Source organism: Strongylocentrotus purpuratus, unplaced genomic scaffold (assembly GCF_000002235.5).
Source record: "Strongylocentrotus purpuratus isolate Spur 01 unplaced genomic scaffold, Spur_5.0 spur5_scaffold_7, whole genome shotgun sequence".
NCBI lineage: Eukaryota > Metazoa > Echinodermata > Echinoidea > Camarodonta > Strongylocentrotidae > Strongylocentrotus > Strongylocentrotus purpuratus.
Window position 1 is genome coordinate 296,485 of NW_022145613.1, and position 19,236 is coordinate 315,720.

Below are 19,236 nucleotides of genomic sequence, written 5' to 3' on the forward strand. Positions count from 1 at the left end.
ATCAACTTTGACCAGAATCGGAAGCTTAGCTAGCTCAGAGTTGCATGCTGGGATATCGGTCTCTTTCACGTTGCGGCGGACCAAATTTCTCACGATGTAAGTAGCTGCCCAAACAAAATTTGACATTTTGAGAGTTTGTCTGTTTGAATTGAGAATTTGTTAGTTTTTTTATAATTATGAGATAATTTTCTATCGTATGATTCTCATTACAGACCGAGGAAGCCGCAAAATCTGACAAAATGGTGGCCTCAAAGAAGCAGGTAAGGTATTAAATGCGGTGATCGCAACACATGGAGAGTTTGTGGTGTGGTGTGTTGTGTGTGTGATTTGAGCTGAAATGAATTGATGCATGTTAACGGGAAGGCTTCAATATGAACGTCATGAACGAAAAAGTAGAGGTCTAGACCTACCAAGAACTGGCAGAAATTGTGTGTCCCGTCTGGTTGTCCTTCCCGTCCGGTTGTCCGTCGTCCGCATAAATTAATTGAGGATATCCTCGTATTAGGGAGGCCAATGCCCGGGCGTAAGGCTTCTACACCTACGATTTGTGCGCTCGTCGCCCACTTCAAAAAATTAGCAAAGGGAAAAAAATGATGTAAAAATAAAAATTGAAGAAAATATGAAAAGAAAATACAATTATACATTTCACAACATAGAGTCTACCTATAATCACGGATCTGTAACAGTCTTTCACCATTTGTTGACAATCTTGCAGATTTTGACGTTTTTTAATCCAATAATAGTAGGGTGTCTGATCGCGCACCCGATGTTGTGTGCTAAAATCTTTCCCATAGAGATTGCACACATCCCTATGTGGTCTACATGCATTGCGCGACCAAGCAAAATTGGTCAATGGTTTTATGAAAAATTTGAAATTCAAACCTTTATAACAAATGATCCTGAAGGTGAAACTCAATAAATGTGGTGTCATATGAAAGAGCAGGTTTTTCTCCATATTCCCCATAGGGGGCCACCCCCGGAATTCTAAAAATATCTTGCTCAAAACAGCGATTTAAACATCGTTTCCATGGTAACTCGGAGATTTACCAATTTCACGAACTGCTCCCCCGAGGGATAAGTTGGGCCAGCTGTAAAGAATATATCCATGCACTTATTTTTTCTCTAGTCCCAAGGGATCATTTGTTACAACAGTTTGAAAATACCCTTGCTCCACACTTTGCATATCGTGCTGTGCATTAGCTGTGCAGCTTTTGAGCAGAAATTATAACTCTGCGTGAACCACTTTTCTGTCCATTCTGACCAAAATGCTATGAATATTGCACAATTTTTGAGGGGCTGTATCTTTTGATAGAAACATCGGTGAGTCTTGAAATTTGAAAGGTATTATTCTGATTACATTTGTTATTCCAATATCAAACAAAAATGGTGAAAAACGATCCCAAATTGAAAATTGAAAAATCGTTCAGACACCCTAATAATAGGGTGTCTGGACGATTTTTCAATTTTCACTTTCGGATCGTTTGTCACCATTATTGTTGGATATTTAGAAAAATCATTGACTCATAACTACCCATTCTAAATTTCAAGACTAACCGATGTTTCTATCAAAAGATACAGCCCCCTCAAATCTATTCAATATTCATACGATTTTGATCAGAATGGTCGAAAAAGATGTTACACGCAGAGTTGCAAATTGTGCTCAACAGCTGAGCAGCTCGAGCAGCAATCTGCGTAGCGCTATATGCATAGCGTACGCCTGTTGCTTAGCTGCGGCGCTTATTGAGCGCGATCGTTAAACTCCTCCTCCTTCGTCTTCAGTGTGCATCCGCATACGCGTCCGTTCTCCAGATGACCCGTGACATTTCACATGATGTCATCGCTCCCTCGTGCGCATGCGCTGCATTTCTGGCTGGGCGATGATGACGTGATCTCAGCTGAGCCAAGCTTGGCAGCAGCTGGCGATCGCGCGCTGAGTCATCACGTCAGCTCAGCTGGGGGGGATTCCCAAGCTCAGGTGCGTATTCATAACAATCTCTTTGTTGCATGAATTAATTGTTGCGAAAAATACTTTGGTATTTCCTTACACCGCCTGATCCTTAATGATATTAGATTCAGATCAAAATACAATCGTGCTGTTGTAGCTATAGGTACACAACTGCTAGTGCAGTGCAATGCATGCAGTGACTGAGTGAGCTTGAGTGTACGGTGATTTCGTCAATGCACTAGCTTCAATGGGCTGGTATAATCATGATGCATTGATCGCTGGCTGTCTGCCGTCTGGCTTGACACTGCCAACATGATTTTAATTATTTTGTACTCATTTGTTCATCGGATCACATCACTCTTTTTTGCTTGATTCCCCCTTCCCTTTCACTTTTTTGTTACCATGACCTCGATCTCTTTCACTTATCTAATGATAAAAACAAACAAGTTGTTGTGCTTTATTATATTTTTTAAATTTCAATTTCTATCATTCTTTTCTGTTTTGACTATCGATTGCATTATTTAATGTAGCCTTTAATTCCCACTCTCTTTTCTTACCCTTGCATGTTGCATGATTTGTGCTTTGAAATTATATCCGCTCATTACCACTCCCTAATATCTATTTTGTCTCTCATTTTCCCCATCTTCAGCTAACATTTGTACGCACCATTTTATTACTTGCTCGTAATTCTATTGTTCGCTCTCTGACTCAAACATTGTCCAATTTTGTTGTATTATTATCTTTTTATTTTATTGTTCTCTTTTTCATATCAATCTCGTGTTTTGTCCTGCCTAGTCTCTTTCGATCTCTCCCTCTCTCTCTCCCTAAATCTAGATTTCAGTAGTTTTCCCCTCCTCGCTCTCTAGTTCTCCTATTTATGTACAAAAGAAAGGCTTGTATTCATTATTTGTGTGTTATTCCACCAACAATCACAGGTTGATTTTTTAATTTACAATTATTTACAACTGTTTGTCTGACACAGACAATACTCTGCAGTCTGTATGCAGGTATGAGAAAATATGCAATCATCTTAAGATCATCATTCAAAAAGTGAAGGATACATGTAGCTGAATATCTACAGTAATTTGCATGCAAAAATAATTCAAGCAATGTATATCTAGACCAAGTTACGTTCTATCGTTAAGTGGCAATGTTTATACAAAAAAATTGAATAATCTATCGGTACATTTCAAATGTAGATAATAGATATATGATTACAGTAATTTACTACAACGGTGCATCTTCCAAAACTGCACCGTCATACTTCATCTCCAAGTAGGGGCGAAAAACCCAACAGCCTAAATCAATAGTTTGGAAAATTCCCCTACGGCCCACGTTTGCGATCATAAGTCGCAATTGAAATATATGTGCAACCAAGCAAAATGCTCTTGGATCTGGCCTATTTCATAAGGATGTGATATGCTTTTTATCATACCCCTTTTCATTTTTTAAACAATTTAAAATAATTTCAAGAAGTCAGAATCTATTTAGCCAAAAAATATGTGTACCAAGTATGCCCTTTTTCTTTGAAAAATTGTATTTCATTTCATTCTTCAGATGATAACAGTTACATGTATCAGAAAAAAAATGATGTAAACACAGGCTCACAATAATAATGTGCTCTCCCCCCCCCCCCCCTTTCACCAATATTATATAAGTATGCCCTTTTCTTTGTAAGATTCAGATGATAACAGTTACATGTATAAGACAAAATGATGTAAACACAGGCTCACAATGATAATGTGCTCTTTAACTACCCCCCCCCCCCCACTTATTCAGCGGCTGGCTGAGTTGTTGTGAAAAATCCTGCGTATGCTACTGGTCCAACTAATAATTGAAAATATTGAAAACTTATATAAATTAAAGAAATTTAATTTTAAATTGGTATTAATTAAATCTATCAAATCAAATTTTCTGACATAGTATAAAAACAATATAAAATCATGATTAAAAATATTGAAATCTTAAATATTACAGAAGAACTTTAATTTTAGATGGGTATTAATTAAATCAATCATAATTAAAGATATTGAAAACTTGAATATTACATAAGAGCTTTAATTTTAAATGTGTATTAAATCAATCAAATTTTCTGACATAGTATAAAAACATAATATAAAATCCAAATTAAAAGTATTGAAATCTTAAATATTACAGAAGAACTGTAATTTTAAATGGGTATTAATTAAATCAATCAAATTGTCTGACATAGTATAAAAACAAAATATAAAATCATAATTAAAGATATTGAAAACTTGAATGTTACATAAGAGCTTTAATTTTAAATGTGTATTAATTAAATCAATCAAATTTTCTGACATAGTATAAAAACATAATATAAAATCCAAATTAAAAGTATTGAAATCTTAAATATTACAGAAGAACTTTAATTTTAAATGGGTATTAATTAAATAAATCAATTTGTCTGACATAGTATAAAAACAAAATATAAAATCATAATTAAAGATATTGAAAACTTGAATATTACATAAGAGCTTTAATTTGAAATGTGTATTAAATCAATCAAATTTTCTGACATAGTATAAAAACATAATATAAAATCAAAATTAAAGATATTGAAAACTTAAATATTACAGAAGAACTTTAATTTTAAATGGGTATTAATTAAATCAATCAAATTTTCTGACATGGTATGAAAACAATACCGGTATATAAAATCATAATTAAAGATATTGACAACTTAAATATTACATAATTTTCTGACATAGTATAAAAACAAAATATAAAATCATGATCATTTGATGGAGTAATCAGTTCTTCACAGGCTCCTTCCTAGGACAGGAAACGTCCGGTGATCACTTCAGCAATCTGCAGCATCACAAACAGTTCTGATGGTCGTACTGAGAGCTGCAGCAGTGCAAGGATCAGTTCATGAAGCAACCGGGTCCACTACCTCTGTCTGCCATTATAAGTCTCGAGTATTTATTCTCTCCCAGTATCCAGTCATGACATGACATGCCATGCAGATTGATATGGAAGAAAAAGAATCAATAAAGAAATTATTAGAAAAGTAAATTTCAGATATTATTTAAGATTCCACTGCATTGCATGTGGTACGTGTAGCATTAATACTATTGGTGCATGGCACACTGCAGTTTCAATAGCATTCATGAAATTTAATAATTCTTTTAGTTACAAATTTGGTAGCCAAATATCCTCAACAGAGGCCACAAAACACTCCCTCTACATAGGCCATGTATACTGGAACTCCCGTCTCAGATACTGACCTTGAGTAAAGAGAGAGATGTAGCCCTGTACTAGGTATTATAAATTTAATTAATAACACTATAATGAGTTGCAATTTAGAAGCGAAATATCCCCAAGAGGGGCCACAAAACACTCTCTCTACATAGGCCATGTATACTGGAACTCCCGTCTCAGATACCGACCTTGAGTAAAGAGAGAGATGTACCCCTGTACTAGGTATTATAAATTTAATTAATAACGAGTTGCAATTTAGAAGCGAAATACAAATATGGACAAGTCAAAGCAATTAAGCTTAGATAAAGTTACCTCCATTATACTATATACATTATACTACCAAGGAAGTTAACCACATTTTTGCATATATAATTAAGTATTTTGCATATTAAATGAGCTATGACCGGAAAGGACGGATGGATGGATGAAAGGTAGTCGGACGGACGGACGGAAGAACGGACGGAAGGCAGTACGGAAGTACGGACGGACGGACACAATTAGAACAGACGGAAGGCAGTACGGACGGAAGAACGGACGGAAGGCAGTACGGAAGTAAGTACGGACGGACGGACACAATTAGAACAGACGGAAGGCAGGACGGACGGACGGACACAATTAGAACAGACGGAAGGCAGTACGGAAGTACGGACGGACGGACACAATTAGAACAGACGGAAGGCAGTACGGACGGAAGAACGGACGGAAGGCAGTACGGAAGTAAGTACGGACGGACGGACACAATTAGAACAGACGGAAGGCAGTACGGAAGTACGGACGGACGGACACAATTAGAACAGACGGAAGGCAGTACGGAAGTACGGACGGACGGACACAATTAGAACAGACGGAAGGCAGTACGGACGGAAGAACGGACGGACACAATTAGAACAGACGGAAGGCAGTACGGACGGAAGAACGGACGGACGGAAATACGGAAGTACGGGCGGACAGAAATACGGAAGGAAGTACAGACGGACGGAAGTACAGACGGACGGAAGAAAATACAAACGTAATTTTAAACGCATTGGACCATTTACATAAAGTGTTGGCTTTTAGTTTACGCTACCTTGAAACAATTTCATTTCAGCCTTACAATGTTTGAGTGTTTTGTTTGAATCTAAATCTTATAGCAAAAAAATGAAAGTGTGAAAGATCACTGAAGTTAGAAAGCATTAAGAAAGCAAGTTCCCTTTTTTCTATTTATAAAGCAGTCTCGTGGGCCGGTCCCATTTTTAGTGTTTAGTTTTTTAGAGCCTCTATGGTACACCCTCTAACGGACTTAAAGTATGGAGGTAGGTAAGCAAAGTGAACCCCATCATCCTTGTAAAACTTACATGGGTCTTTAATTTGCCGGGAATGTTGCCAGAAGTTAGCCTGTACAGAAGGGAGGAATTCTCTTAGCAAATCATTTAGTTGATCTACCCTAGAATTATAAATATCAATGTGGACGTCATGTTTGTGAGCTCTAGTCTTTTTACGAGGAAGTAACTCCATGAACGTGATATGGGCTTGTGGGTTCAGATACCTAACGCTGTCTACGAGGTGATGGATGTCCCTCATAACCTTGTCAGGGGGGGAGTGTGGGGCAGAGATGTCATTGCCTCCAATCTGGAAAATGACAAGCTGGTACTTAAGAAATGATAAAGAATGAAATTTGTTAATGAGGGAACCTACCGTTGCTCCAGGGAACCCGTGAATCTCGATATTATCTTTAGCTAGATTTAGGTTGGGTGAATACTGGCCGAGGTCCCGTATGAGGCTGTGTCCCGTGATTAAGGTATTGATCTAGAGGGATGAAATTATAAATTCAGTGATCTTATACACTACAAAAATATTATCACATAATTTGTCGAAAATAAAACAAGTATCCCTCAACAGGGCCCACACACCACTCCCTCTACATAGGCCATGTATACTGGAACTCCCGTCTCAGATACCGACCTTGAGTAAAGAGAGAGATGTACACCTCATTTTGTACTAGGTATTTAATAATTGAATTAATAACAATTATGAACCTCTGTAATTTAATTGTACCACTTTAATTTTAATATTTATTAGACGTAATTCAAAACAATCTTGAGGCTAACCTAATTTAGCATGTTGCTTTTTTGTTCCAATGTACGATATATAAATTGCTGTCAAATGTAAATATTTAAACTTGTAAATCGGTAATAAATGAATAAATCAAATCAAATCATTTATATAGCACAATTCCAGTTATTGTCCATTTATTTCGTCGAAATTGGGGGAGGTGTGCAAATGAGTGCTACTACCTTTAAAGCAGCAGAAGATGAAGAAGGAGAACGTGTGACCTAAACATGACTAGCATTCTTGATTATGAGGTAGGTAAAAAAGAATGTTACTGCCTTAATTCATTATCAAATAATTACAAAAACCTATATGTTCCCTGTACATATTAATTCACATTTTTTCCAACAGCCTCACCTCACCCTTCCAATAATCCTCAAGAAGGAGACCTTCCCATGTCTCTAAATCTTCGTCCTCTTCCTCTTCCCCTTCCCCTTCTAAGTATTCGTATTCCACTTTGCATGGCTTATTTACTCCCTCCCCCTCTTCTGCGTCTATTACGTACCCAGTAAACCACACATTTTTCCCTTCTACATTAAACTTGTGTCTTATTTTAAAACCTAGTAAATCTGTAGCTTTTATTTCTTTCACATATATATCCCCTGTTTCCATGTCTGCCCTTATTTCCTCCTGGCTAAAAGAATAGACGTTGTTGGTGTCAGTAAGATAAACAAGATTTAATCCCTGATTGGTTTTAGAACTAACAAACGCGCTATACCATTTTTCGTCATTATCCTCCTTTATCAAGTGTTCAATTATCTTCCCAACCAGATCATTATACTGCACCTGTCTTCCTATTTTGGGACGCTTTCTAGCCCTTTCCAACTCGATTTCCCTTTTCCGTTTCATTTTTATTTTGTATTCCTCTACTTTCTCATTAGGAGCGCACAATGCTTCTGTTATTTCCCGATCTTCATCCTCTACTAACCTCGCACGTTCCTGACTTTTTGTAATGAGTGTTAGTAGTTGTTTATTGAGTTCAACCCATGTCTTAACCCTGCCCTTCTCCGAAAAATTCAAAATACCGTTTTCATTTTTGTCACCGAACACAAGTCTTCGAGCTTTTAGTTGCAATTTTAAAATGTCTAGTTTTTGTTTTGGTGTTTGATTTGCAAGTCCCACCGTGACATCATTAGCCTTAGTCCAGATCCCCCCGCACATATCTTTAACCTCATTGTATACTGTTTCTTTTCTTACGTTGTCCTTTTCCTCTTTGTGCAATTTGCTTTCCCTTTTGTCCCTAATTGCTTTTTCCCTACCCTCCCAAATTTTCTTGGCACGCATCGCATACTTCTGTTTTTGAACATGTTTTTGTTTTCTCGCTACTTCCATATATTGTTTTCTTTTATCTTCGGGTAAAGTGGAGACCCACTTGCTTGTTTGGTTTTTGGAATACATGATAATGCTCTCCAAACAGTTTGTTTTTGCTTTGGGTTTGCATTTCATTGTTCGGTCAAGCATTCCAAAGTCCCTTTCTACAGATACATTTGTTTTTGGCACGCTTTCTACTTCCCCGTCTTTGTCTTTGTACTTATCCTGTAGATGATCATGTACTAGTCTATTCGTTACGGTTACAAACCCAATGAAAAGCATTTCAAGTACTTGTTGGGTCAAATGGTCATCCCCTTCATGGTTAACTAACTTATCTAGCATTACATCGTTAGGAATATCTACATCATCAAATATTTTACACTTGCCCTTCATGAATTCTGAGGAATCTTCCGCAAATTCCTGAAACTTACTCATCATCGTTTTGTATCTATCATTCATCGTGTTAATGTTTTCTTTTGTTTCAAGAATTTGCCAAAGGGGTTTGGTAACGAACCGGTCAATGAGACCAAGAGCCCTACACGCCGCCAGATAATGTGGTACATGTAGGTCGGCGTGGACAGCTCTCATTAGTAAATTATCATCTTTGTAATCATTAAAAAAATCCTTTAAATCGCTTGCAAGGTAGAACACGCCAGCCCCGTTTTTAAATAAAATATTAAACCTATTTCCCTTGAATGGAGCGAGTGGCACCCAATCTCTTCCTCTCTCCCTTAAAAATGCCCGAAATTGAACAGGTTTTCCTGACTTTTCACAACCCCTGTCCTGTATGGCCTTGCATACTGTTCTGACTAGTCTCTCTGTACCCCCTTCATTCCCCTTTGATGAGACCCCAACCTTTTTGGCACCAACATTAGTTTCACCAAATATCATTTTCTCCCATACATTCAATGTTTGAGACGATTGATCTGCTAATCCCACCATATAATGTAAGCCGCAAAAGAAGTTGTTCATACTAACTGCCCTTTCCTTCTGAATTTCACTGTACCCATCCCACCCATTGTCAACCTTAGGCAGCACCTCCCTTTTATACTGTTGTAAGAGTTCATTGAATTTTTTTTGAGCAATATGCCTATCACTGATAGTGTTTTTCATCTTTTGAAGAATTTTGTTCATCTTCTGGGGCCCTTCATCGTCTAAAACATTACACATATCCTCTAGTACTTCCTTCATTAAACCTAAAGTTTCTTCGGCGGTACCCCCCACACTTTCTCTTACCCCCATGACATAGCAGTCACCATCTTGTGTGTGAATATCAAAAGCCCCATAATGATGACCCCCCTTTGTTGTGCCATCCCCCCCTATTGTCAGATTTGACTGGTCTTCATTCATCAGCGTATCTAATACTTGAATTTGACTAAGAACTCTGGCTTCTTGAAACATATCTGCTGCAAAGTCCTTTTTTGGTAATTTCCCCACCTCTGCTTTTGTCAAACCCTCGATTATTGACCTTACCACCCCTTCACAGTTCCTTGAACTGACTCCAAATTTGCACTCTAACTCTTGGTATACCTGTCTAACCTCATCTGTGTACTTGCCTTTTTCGATTGACTGAATGACAATCTCCGATAGCGGACTCGCTAATTTGCCTAACTTAACTGTCATTTTCTTCAATTTTCGTTTGAGAGATTTATTTTCTTGGATAGTTTTCGAAAGCAAGTCGTTTCTTTTCTTTAGATAATTCAAGCGTACTTGACTTTTCTTCCACATTACTTTCATCGCCCCTTTTTGTTGTTTTAACTTTCTGAACTGCTTTGTTTGTTCTTCAAGAAGCGAAATTTTCATTTTTCTTGAGAGCAACTCTGTTTGCATTTTTTTTACTGCCTTTGTTTGATTATCAAGTGCCCTTTTCCTACCTTCATCTTTTATCTTAAATCGTCGCCTTTGTACTTCCGATTTTGCTAAACTTAATTTGTAGTCGTTAAGTTTCTTTTCTACGCCGGTCAACCTTACTCTCATTTTCCTTAACCTCGTTTTGAGTATTATACATTCCTTTCGAAATCTACATTTACAATTGGATTTTTCTTGACTTCTACTAACCCTCTCGCGAACTGGCCTCGAACCCCCTTTCCCGCGCTTTCCCTTCCCACCACTTTGCCTCTTCTTCCCACCATCCGGCTTTCTTCTCCCCCCAACCCCACTTGCCTGATTACCACTTACGGGCAAAATTACAAACACCTCGTTCAAGAATTTGTCTAAGTCTCTTTCATTCAATCCAGAGCTCCTTTGTTCAGTTACCTTTCGTATTTTGTTGTGCAGCCTATGTGTACTTACACTACCAACACTATCATCAACCTCAAACAGCGCACGCAACAACTGTTTGAAACTTTCGGTGGAAAGATCATTTTTCCTACCCCACGCATAGAGTTCTAAAACCACACCATTCGTCATCCACGCCCATCCCATCCTCTCACGGTCATACTCGTTACACAACGCAGCTTGAACATCACCCTCCAATACCCCAATCTTTGAACAGTTTGGTCCCAACCCCGACACTAGTTTATGCAATTCTTGTACAACTTCATCCCCCCTCCCTTTCTTCAAGCTGTACGTTGTCTTCCTCCTAAGATTACCGAAGTGTATAGAAATGACATTGATATGGTTCTTGGAAACTGTTTTAGAATATGCCAAGAGGCACTCCCTTTGTGTGCCGTTGCACTCAGTACTAGATTCTTGCCAGACGTCGAAATGTGAGAAAAAAATAGAAAGGTCCTGAAATGTCATGTATTCTTTCTTTATTGGAGGAGACTGAAAACAATTCAAAAAGTTACTTACGGCTTCAGGGTTCATGATGCTGGCTGGGGCTGGCTGTCAGATGAAAAGCTAGTTGAATCCAGGTAAAAACAGAGTAAAAACGTCAATTGCAAACCAATTCAGAGCTGGAGTCGAGTAGAGTCGTAAATCGAGTAGATTTCGATAATGCTCGTAATTACGTATGCAGCGCATACGCGCTGCACTAGATGGCCCTTTAAATTACCCGCCTTTTAAATTAATTACCCGCCTTCAATAATGTCACGTGAACAAGGGGCTCGTTCCTAACGACGCCCGTTGCAAATTGATGAATGTAAATTAACCATTAGCGACATATACATTTCAGGCAGTGGGGACAAGTACAATGCGAATTGCCCGCCTTCAACAATGTCACGTGAACAAGGGGCTCGTTCCCAGCGACGCCCGTTGCAAATTGATGAATGCATATTAACCATTAGCGACATATACATTTCAGGCAATGGGGATAATGCGAAGATGCACTCTCTTAGTGCACACTAAATACATCACGCCAGCACAGACAGATCCGAATACACACACAAGTAGTACACACACGGTACGGGCAAGCGCATCACAGACAGATTGACCAATCAGATTGCAGGGATTCTTCTACCCATCTTATAATAGGCCTACACATATTCAACGCTGCGTACGCGTCATAGTGTGTACAAAGGCTTGCGACACGGGTAGCACGCACAAAATTTGCTAAGCGCCGCTGAACGTTGCGTGATCTAAATGCATATGCATCAGCGGATTTTAAGCGCTGTCACCATGGATTTGGGCTGAGCAGAGTCACGCCTCCCTAATTAGCTGATCCGAAAAATGTGGAGAAGGGTATTTTCAAACTGTTGTCAGTTGTGATCCCTGGGGGCTAGCGAAAAAAAAAGCACATACATAATTCCTTAGGACTGGGACTACTTATCGATCGGGGCGTCATATCTCAAAAGTGACAAACCTCGGAGTTAGCCAGGACACAATGTTTAAATCGCTGTTTTGACCAAGATATTTTTAGAATTTCGAGGCAACGCCCTGTGGAAATATTGGAATTCACCTGCTCTTTCATATGACACCTCATTTATCGAGTATCACCTTCAGGATCACAACAGATAAAGGTTTGAAGTTCGAATTGAAAAAAAAAACTTGACTTTTTTTGCATGATCGCGTAATGCACGTAGACCGCATAGGGATGCGTGCAATCTCTATGGGAAGAATTTTAGCACACAACATCGGGTGCGCGATCAGACACCCTACCAATAATTGTGGTTGCAGACGACCTTGACGCACTGGCACCACCGACTAAGAAAATCCTAGAGGGCGTAGAGGTTTGCTCACTAAAAACCTTCTCATTGGCAGAAGGTAGACCCTAAAAATATGGGATCCGTTTTGAGTAAAGAACTTTTGATAGAGATCAACATTTCAGATGTTCACAATTGCCACTTCTAACAACTAGAAAATATAAAGAAAAAAGATTATATCTTTTTAAATACAGATTTTTACAAACTGAACATTCGAAAGTAGATAGAGTACGATGTTTCTGTCAATCTTGCGTTGGTTTGAGCCCTATAGCTACATCCATCTCAAAATGAGAAGGAAAACAGTGAACAGTGACGTCATTGTTCGCGCCAAAAATAAAGGGTATTGCGACATAATCTGAGCTCCGGTCAGAGCGTGCCCAAAGCGTAGTCTTATTTATAGACCCTAGTACCTTATTCTCACAGCACTAGATACGAGTGTCGTGCAGTAATGTATGAGAAGTGTTAAAAAAGATATTTCAGTAAAAAAAAAGTCTACGTGAGCAGTCTATACTCCAATTGAGAATTGAAATGAAAGCCATGATTTGAAGGTGTGTTGTATGATACATGGTTAGTGAGTGTGTATGTTACGTATAGCGAAAGGGAGAGAGAGAGAGAGAGAGAGTGAGAGAAATATTAGTACACGTACGTTGCATGCATGGATGTGCGCTATGATTGTGTTCGCTGCAAGATGGATTTTAATTGGACCTCGTAACTTCTCGATCGTTGATAATAAGGAATACTCATGAGGAAATCAAATTATTGGAATACACATCTAAGGTAAATATCAATGAATTATATATATTTCTTTCCTTTTTTGAACCATCGTCTTCGGCTCGTAGTAGTAGAAGATGTAATCGTTCGCACATTGATGGCTGGACTTCAGCCTGCATCGGGGCTTGCCTGTGTCGGTGGAGGGATCAACTAAGAAGAAGAAGGTGTGTACGTGTGCGACCGATTCAAGGCTAGCCGCTGTTGAGTGATTGCACTTTCGCGCGAAGTTTTAAACTTCATCATGAACTTTGTCCCTCGGGCCTGTCTAATTATGAACGTAACTTTGCGACATGAAATATAATTGTTTCAAGGCTCTTACGTACGGAAAGGCGTAGAAGGAAATGGCTACAAACCAGCTGGATATCTCCTATTTGATGGAACCTATGGAGTCGGCAGATGGGTGGATTTTCTTAGTGAAAGTAAATGCTTTCTTTTAATCTTAGTTTTAGTATAAACAAATTAGTAATTAAAAAGTTAGATTTGGGCATTGGCCTCCCTACTCGTATCGTAAACGGGCCAATTGAGTCCCAAATAAGGATCGTCCTCATATTCACGGACGTTTTTTTCATTGGCGCTCTGAGGATTTTGGGTTCCCAAAACCGTGCGCTGGCGATGTGAAAAAAACAGATTCCCCCAGTTCATCGTCTACTTTAATCAGTAGGGGCGCTGATCCGAGAAAAAGGCTCGTCTGCACAAACACGGATAGATCAGGGGGCCGTTTCTCGAAACCAACTCCATGACAGTCATATCTTTGTCGCCGACCTACGGAGATGTCATGAAGCGGATAAACCGTTTCACAAAGCCATGACAGACATGATATCGATATATCGCGATACTAGCAGCTCAAGAACATAGTCTTTGTCACGATCCATTTGATTTATCAAGAATAACCCAAAACAAGTTTTGGGGCTAAAATTGTTCCAAAAAAAATATATACATATAAATTCTCCTAAAATAAATAACAAATAGTGTCATTATCAAATGTAGATCACCAAACGATTTGCATATTTCTGTAAAGATTCTTAAATTGAAGAAAAACCGGTGAGTGTTTTTTTTTTGGCAGTCGAATGAAAAGTTAGTTGAAGGATACCGTAATGTGATAGTTTATCAATACGTACTTTTTTGTTTATTGTGACAAGGAATTTTAGGCAAAATACCTTTTCTCGGCCAGTTCTTATTCTAGAGTCTTATAAATACTCGTTATATAATTGATTTGATATTGAAAATATAATTTGAAAGAAGTAATTAGAGAGGGAATAATAATGCACATAGGCCCGAAAGGTATGATGGTATCCTAAGAAAGACTATTAATTGACTATGGACAACGGTGTGTAACATTCTTATCTCTTTTATTTATATGTTATAGTTTAACGATTTGTGATTAAATTTTTATATTCAGCTTTTTAAAATGTCTGTATGATTTGTATTGTCACTTCTTTACATTTGCATTTCGCATCCCAGAGAATTACGTAGCGAACTCGTCTATATTTTTCTCAAATCGATAGTGAAACTAATCATACATTTCGCGGCCCATGGAATGGCAACAAACTGACTTGTGATGGCGCTTTACAGCAATTAAAAAGATATGACGGGTTCGGAGCAGTGACAACTCGCTTGTCGCGGAAGTTGTCGCTCATCTTGGCAAAGACGGCTTCGTGAAACACTCAGCTGACAAGTTGCGTGACAGTGGCGAGATGTCGTTGATCTTGTAGTTATGACCGTTTCGAGAAACGGCCCCCTAGATCCTTGTTAACGAAGTCAATTGCGTCCCAAATAATAAGTATCGTCCTCATATTCACGGAGGTTTTTTTTCATCGGCGCTCTGCGGGTTTTGGGTTCCCGTGCTGGAGATGCGAAAAACGGATTCCGCGTTAAAAAATAACCCCAGTTCACCTTCTACAGGTATGGGTCTTCCTGAAGATTTATCGTTCATAATGTGAAAGTCTCTGTACAAAGTCAATGTAAAATGCATCAAGAAAAATGATTGCGGAATCCGTCTTTGCACCGCCAACGCGCAGATCAGAAATATGAAATTTGCGAAAATGCTGACGATTCCTCATCTCGGACCAGCACACCCAGGCGCGTACGCAGGGGGGAGGGGGGTTTGGGGTTAAACCCCTTCCTTTTTTTGTGTAAATTTTTTTTTTTTTTTAAATGATAATTATGCCAATGGCTGACCTAAAAAAAGGTGACCATACCCCCCCCCCCCCCCCCCCCCCAAAGTCGATATAAAAAACTGAATCTTTCGGTCTGCCAAAATTCTTGTCAAAGTCTTCCAAATAGGATTATTGGCTTTGTGCCTTTACTGTATACAATCTACTAATGAAGACAATGATTCTAAGCAGGGAAATTGAGTTAGGTTGATATCAAGTTTGTATTGTATGATTGCAATCAAGGGGGTGTCGGGGTGCTCTCTCCATTTCAGTGTTGATTTTTCCAACAGTGTAAATCACATTAGAATATTTATATTATTATAATGTATTGTTAGACCAGGCTGATCTGATATCTTTCATATTGTGTTGTTTTTAATTTTATCCAACACATTGAAATGACAAATAAAGAGGATCTTGGACCTTGGCAAAAATAAGAATAGAAAGTGTATTTGAACTGGTAAGTGAAGTCCAGTTTATGCTATGGTTAGTTTTCCTAAAAGTAAAATGATCAGATTAGCTTAACGACTTAGCCTGTACATAATGTCTCACAAGTTGTATAGAAGATATTTTCAAGTGATACAATTCTATAGAGTATTCATGTTTAATTTGGTTATGTTTGCTTTGTTTTTAAAGAAAAAGCAGATGGAAAGCATCAACACTCGCCTTCAACTGGTGATGAAAAGTGGCAAGTACAATCTTGGCTACAAGCAGACATTGAAGGCTCTCCGCAATGGCAAGGCAAAGCTGGTCATTCTTGCTAACAACACACCCCCACTTAGGTAAGAAATTGGCCTATGAACTCCATAGGATTACTAAATGGAATCTCTCTCTTATTTACATGGCCTCAAGCCAAGCAACTGAATAATTGTATTACTATTTCTTTAGTTCTAATCTTCTATTTCATAGATACTTCTCTCTTTTCCTTTATATATCTTAGCCCAAATTATCGTTGTTGTTTTTTTTCTTGAAAGCTTATTCCTCTTTCCTACCTCTGCATGATCATTTTGGGTGGTTAAAAACTTGTCAAATCAGCAGTCCCTGGAAGAAGAAAAAACATCTCATATAGGCCAATTATTTTGGTTAGCTGCTATCTAGTGCTGTAGCCGAACCGCCGAACCGAACGGAAGTTCGCCGAACATGGCACCTCCGAACCGAACCAAACGCAAAGGCCTGGTTCGGATGTTTGGCAGAAAAATGTTGACGTTTTTGCAAGCTAATAAACTTGTCATTTTGTACCTAATTTTCATGTCATGATCGCTAATTTTATATTTACTTTTTTCCTATTTTCCGCCTCTGTGATTTATGCCTATCCAGTGGTTCATTTCAATCCCAAATCCTGACCACGCTACGTCGCGATCGCAAGCTATAAACAAGAATGCATGTGCGTGATCAAAACAAGTTCAGCTCAAACCCATTTTACAAAAAAAAATCAATATTTTAATTGTAACAATATCAGACAAATTTTACAATATAAATAATGAAATAAATATATATTATAGTATGGTATTTATTTATTCAGGAAAAATAGGGATTTTATATTTTTCCCATTGAAAATCAAAACAGTTATTGACGAGCCTGAATCGCTATTGAAGATGGCAGCTTTCATGACTCTGACATTAGACAACAACCGTCTCGGAAAATCTTGGAAAAATATCATTTATTGACAATTTGAAAACATGATTCTTTTAAAATTGAAAATAAAACACGATTCAAGACGGAAATACGAATGTCAGTAGTACTTTTCTTCAAAAATAATTACGTTTGGAGCAGTTTTTAAATGTGAAATTCGTGCTGGTCGGAAGCACTGTTTTTTCAGCAGGATTGGGCAGAAGTCCTTCGTGCTGGTCGGGCCCGGCCGGCCAGCCCGCCCAGTGCCGACCGCCGTGGCTATAACACCGCTTGCTATTATATTACCGAACCCCGAACCGAACCAAGTTCGGGTGAAAAATGCTGAACTCTACCGAACCGAACACGAACATAGCGTCTGACTTACAGCACTACTGCTATCCACATAATTTTCTCTGTTTTTAAGTACAAAACAAAGTGTTGCTAAAGATGTCATATGCTGATTAGAATGATGATGAAAATGTTTTTCAAGGTAAATGTCATCAAGAATGAGAATTATGGTACAATAACGGTCTTTTGGCAAAACCTGAAAGTATATGAAGTGTGTGTGAAACTCACACTCTTCAAATGTTTCTTCATTTTTGATAACTTTAGGAAAAGTGAAGTAGAATACTACGCTATGTTGGCCAAGACTGGTGTCCATCACTACAGCGGTAACAACATTGAACTCGGGACAGCCTGCGGAAAGTACTTCAGGGTGTGCACACTCTGCATCACAGACCCTGGTATGTATTAAAGGACAAGTCCACTTTCAATAAAAGCAGAAAAATCAGACAAACCAATCAAAAAAAGTTTGAGCAAAATCGGATGACTAATAAGAAAGTTATGAATTTTTGAAAAAGTATGTAAAACTATGGAACAATGAGAATCACAACATAAATTGCCAAGATGGTTATCAATTTGTGACGTCATGTCCTCACAACTTGTCAATTGCTTTACATAGCTTAATCCCATTAATTTCCCTTTTATCCCCCAAAACTTGATTTCCCCATGCTTTTGCCCAGGTTATATGATTTGTATCATATTGCGTGCATGACATTTCCCAAAAACTTTTATGAATTTTAAGGAATTTATACTATTTTCTGAATATTGTATTTTTTATAATTATTGATTTTTATATAAATAGTTTTAAATTTTTTTTTATAAATTATAAAAATTCATTTTTTTCATGATTTAATTGGACAAAAATTACTCTTTATTTGTGCATCCACACAAACACATATTACTCAAAATCTAACTTGGATGCTGGTGTGATGAAATACGATTCTTAGGGTGAAAATAGGAAATTTATATTATTAATATACAGAAAATAATTGGTGAGGACCATACGTCACAGACTCATGAGTGAGTTGCCAATTTGTGTAGTGATTTTCAAAGTTTTTCATGTCATTAAAAATTCATAACTTTCTTATAAGTTATCAGATTTTGCTCAAACTCTTTTTGATTGGTTTGTCTGATTTTTCTGGTTCTATTGAACATAAGTTTTTTTTGGAGCAGACTTGGGCTTTAACCTTAATGAACATCACAAGAACATTCTGAAGTAGTACTGTAGCTCGTATCTATATCACATTCATACTGTCTTGACTTGAAGTTCTTAACCGTGTGTGACACCCATGTAGACTCAAAATGCAAATCAGGTCAACTCGTTAACAGAGGGCTACAGCGTTTTAAGATATGCTTTAAGATTGTATTTCTCACCAAAGGGAATAATTTTGAATACCTGTGCCCTAAATATAATGTGTGATGCGTGCTCCAGCTACAATTGCTCTACAATCCAAATATCATTTTACTGCAATTACTGTAAATGGGCTTTTATGTTGAAATAAATAAATAGATAGTTCCAAATCCAGTCAACTTTATGTAAAGAATGTTTCCAGTTGTAATTTTTGTTTTGTTGTGTTATCTCACCCTCTACAGGTGACAGTGACATCATCCGCAGCATGCCATCAGAGCAGGCCTCGTAAGGTCAAGGTCGGGGGTCAGTTCTTGGGGTCAAATAAATCATATTGTCTCATGTGTAGATAACACCAAGTCTCAA

The 19,236-nt window shown here is 38.0% G+C and overlaps 1 protein-coding gene across 2 annotated transcripts; it reads left to right on the forward strand.

Moving 5' to 3' along the window:
• The first annotated feature begins 1 nt into the window (after position 1).
• LOC577852 (60S ribosomal protein L30) lies at positions 2-19,223 on the forward strand. 2 transcript variants are annotated; one of them, XM_778057.5, is made up of 5 exons: positions 2-96; positions 213-260; positions 16,206-16,351; positions 17,793-17,923; positions 19,116-19,223. In XM_778057.5, the coding sequence occupies exons 2-5, from the start codon at positions 240-242 to the stop codon at positions 19,160-19,162; spliced, it is 345 nt and encodes a 114-aa protein (XP_783150.1). In that variant the 5' UTR covers positions 2-96; positions 213-239; the 3' UTR covers positions 19,163-19,223. The 2 variants fall into 2 exon arrangements, with proteins under 2 accessions (XP_783150.1, XP_030829739.1); XM_030973879.1 differs by lacking the exons at positions 2-96; positions 213-260 and having other exon boundaries at positions 16,170-16,351.
• Positions 19,224-19,236: the final 13 nt, after the last annotated feature.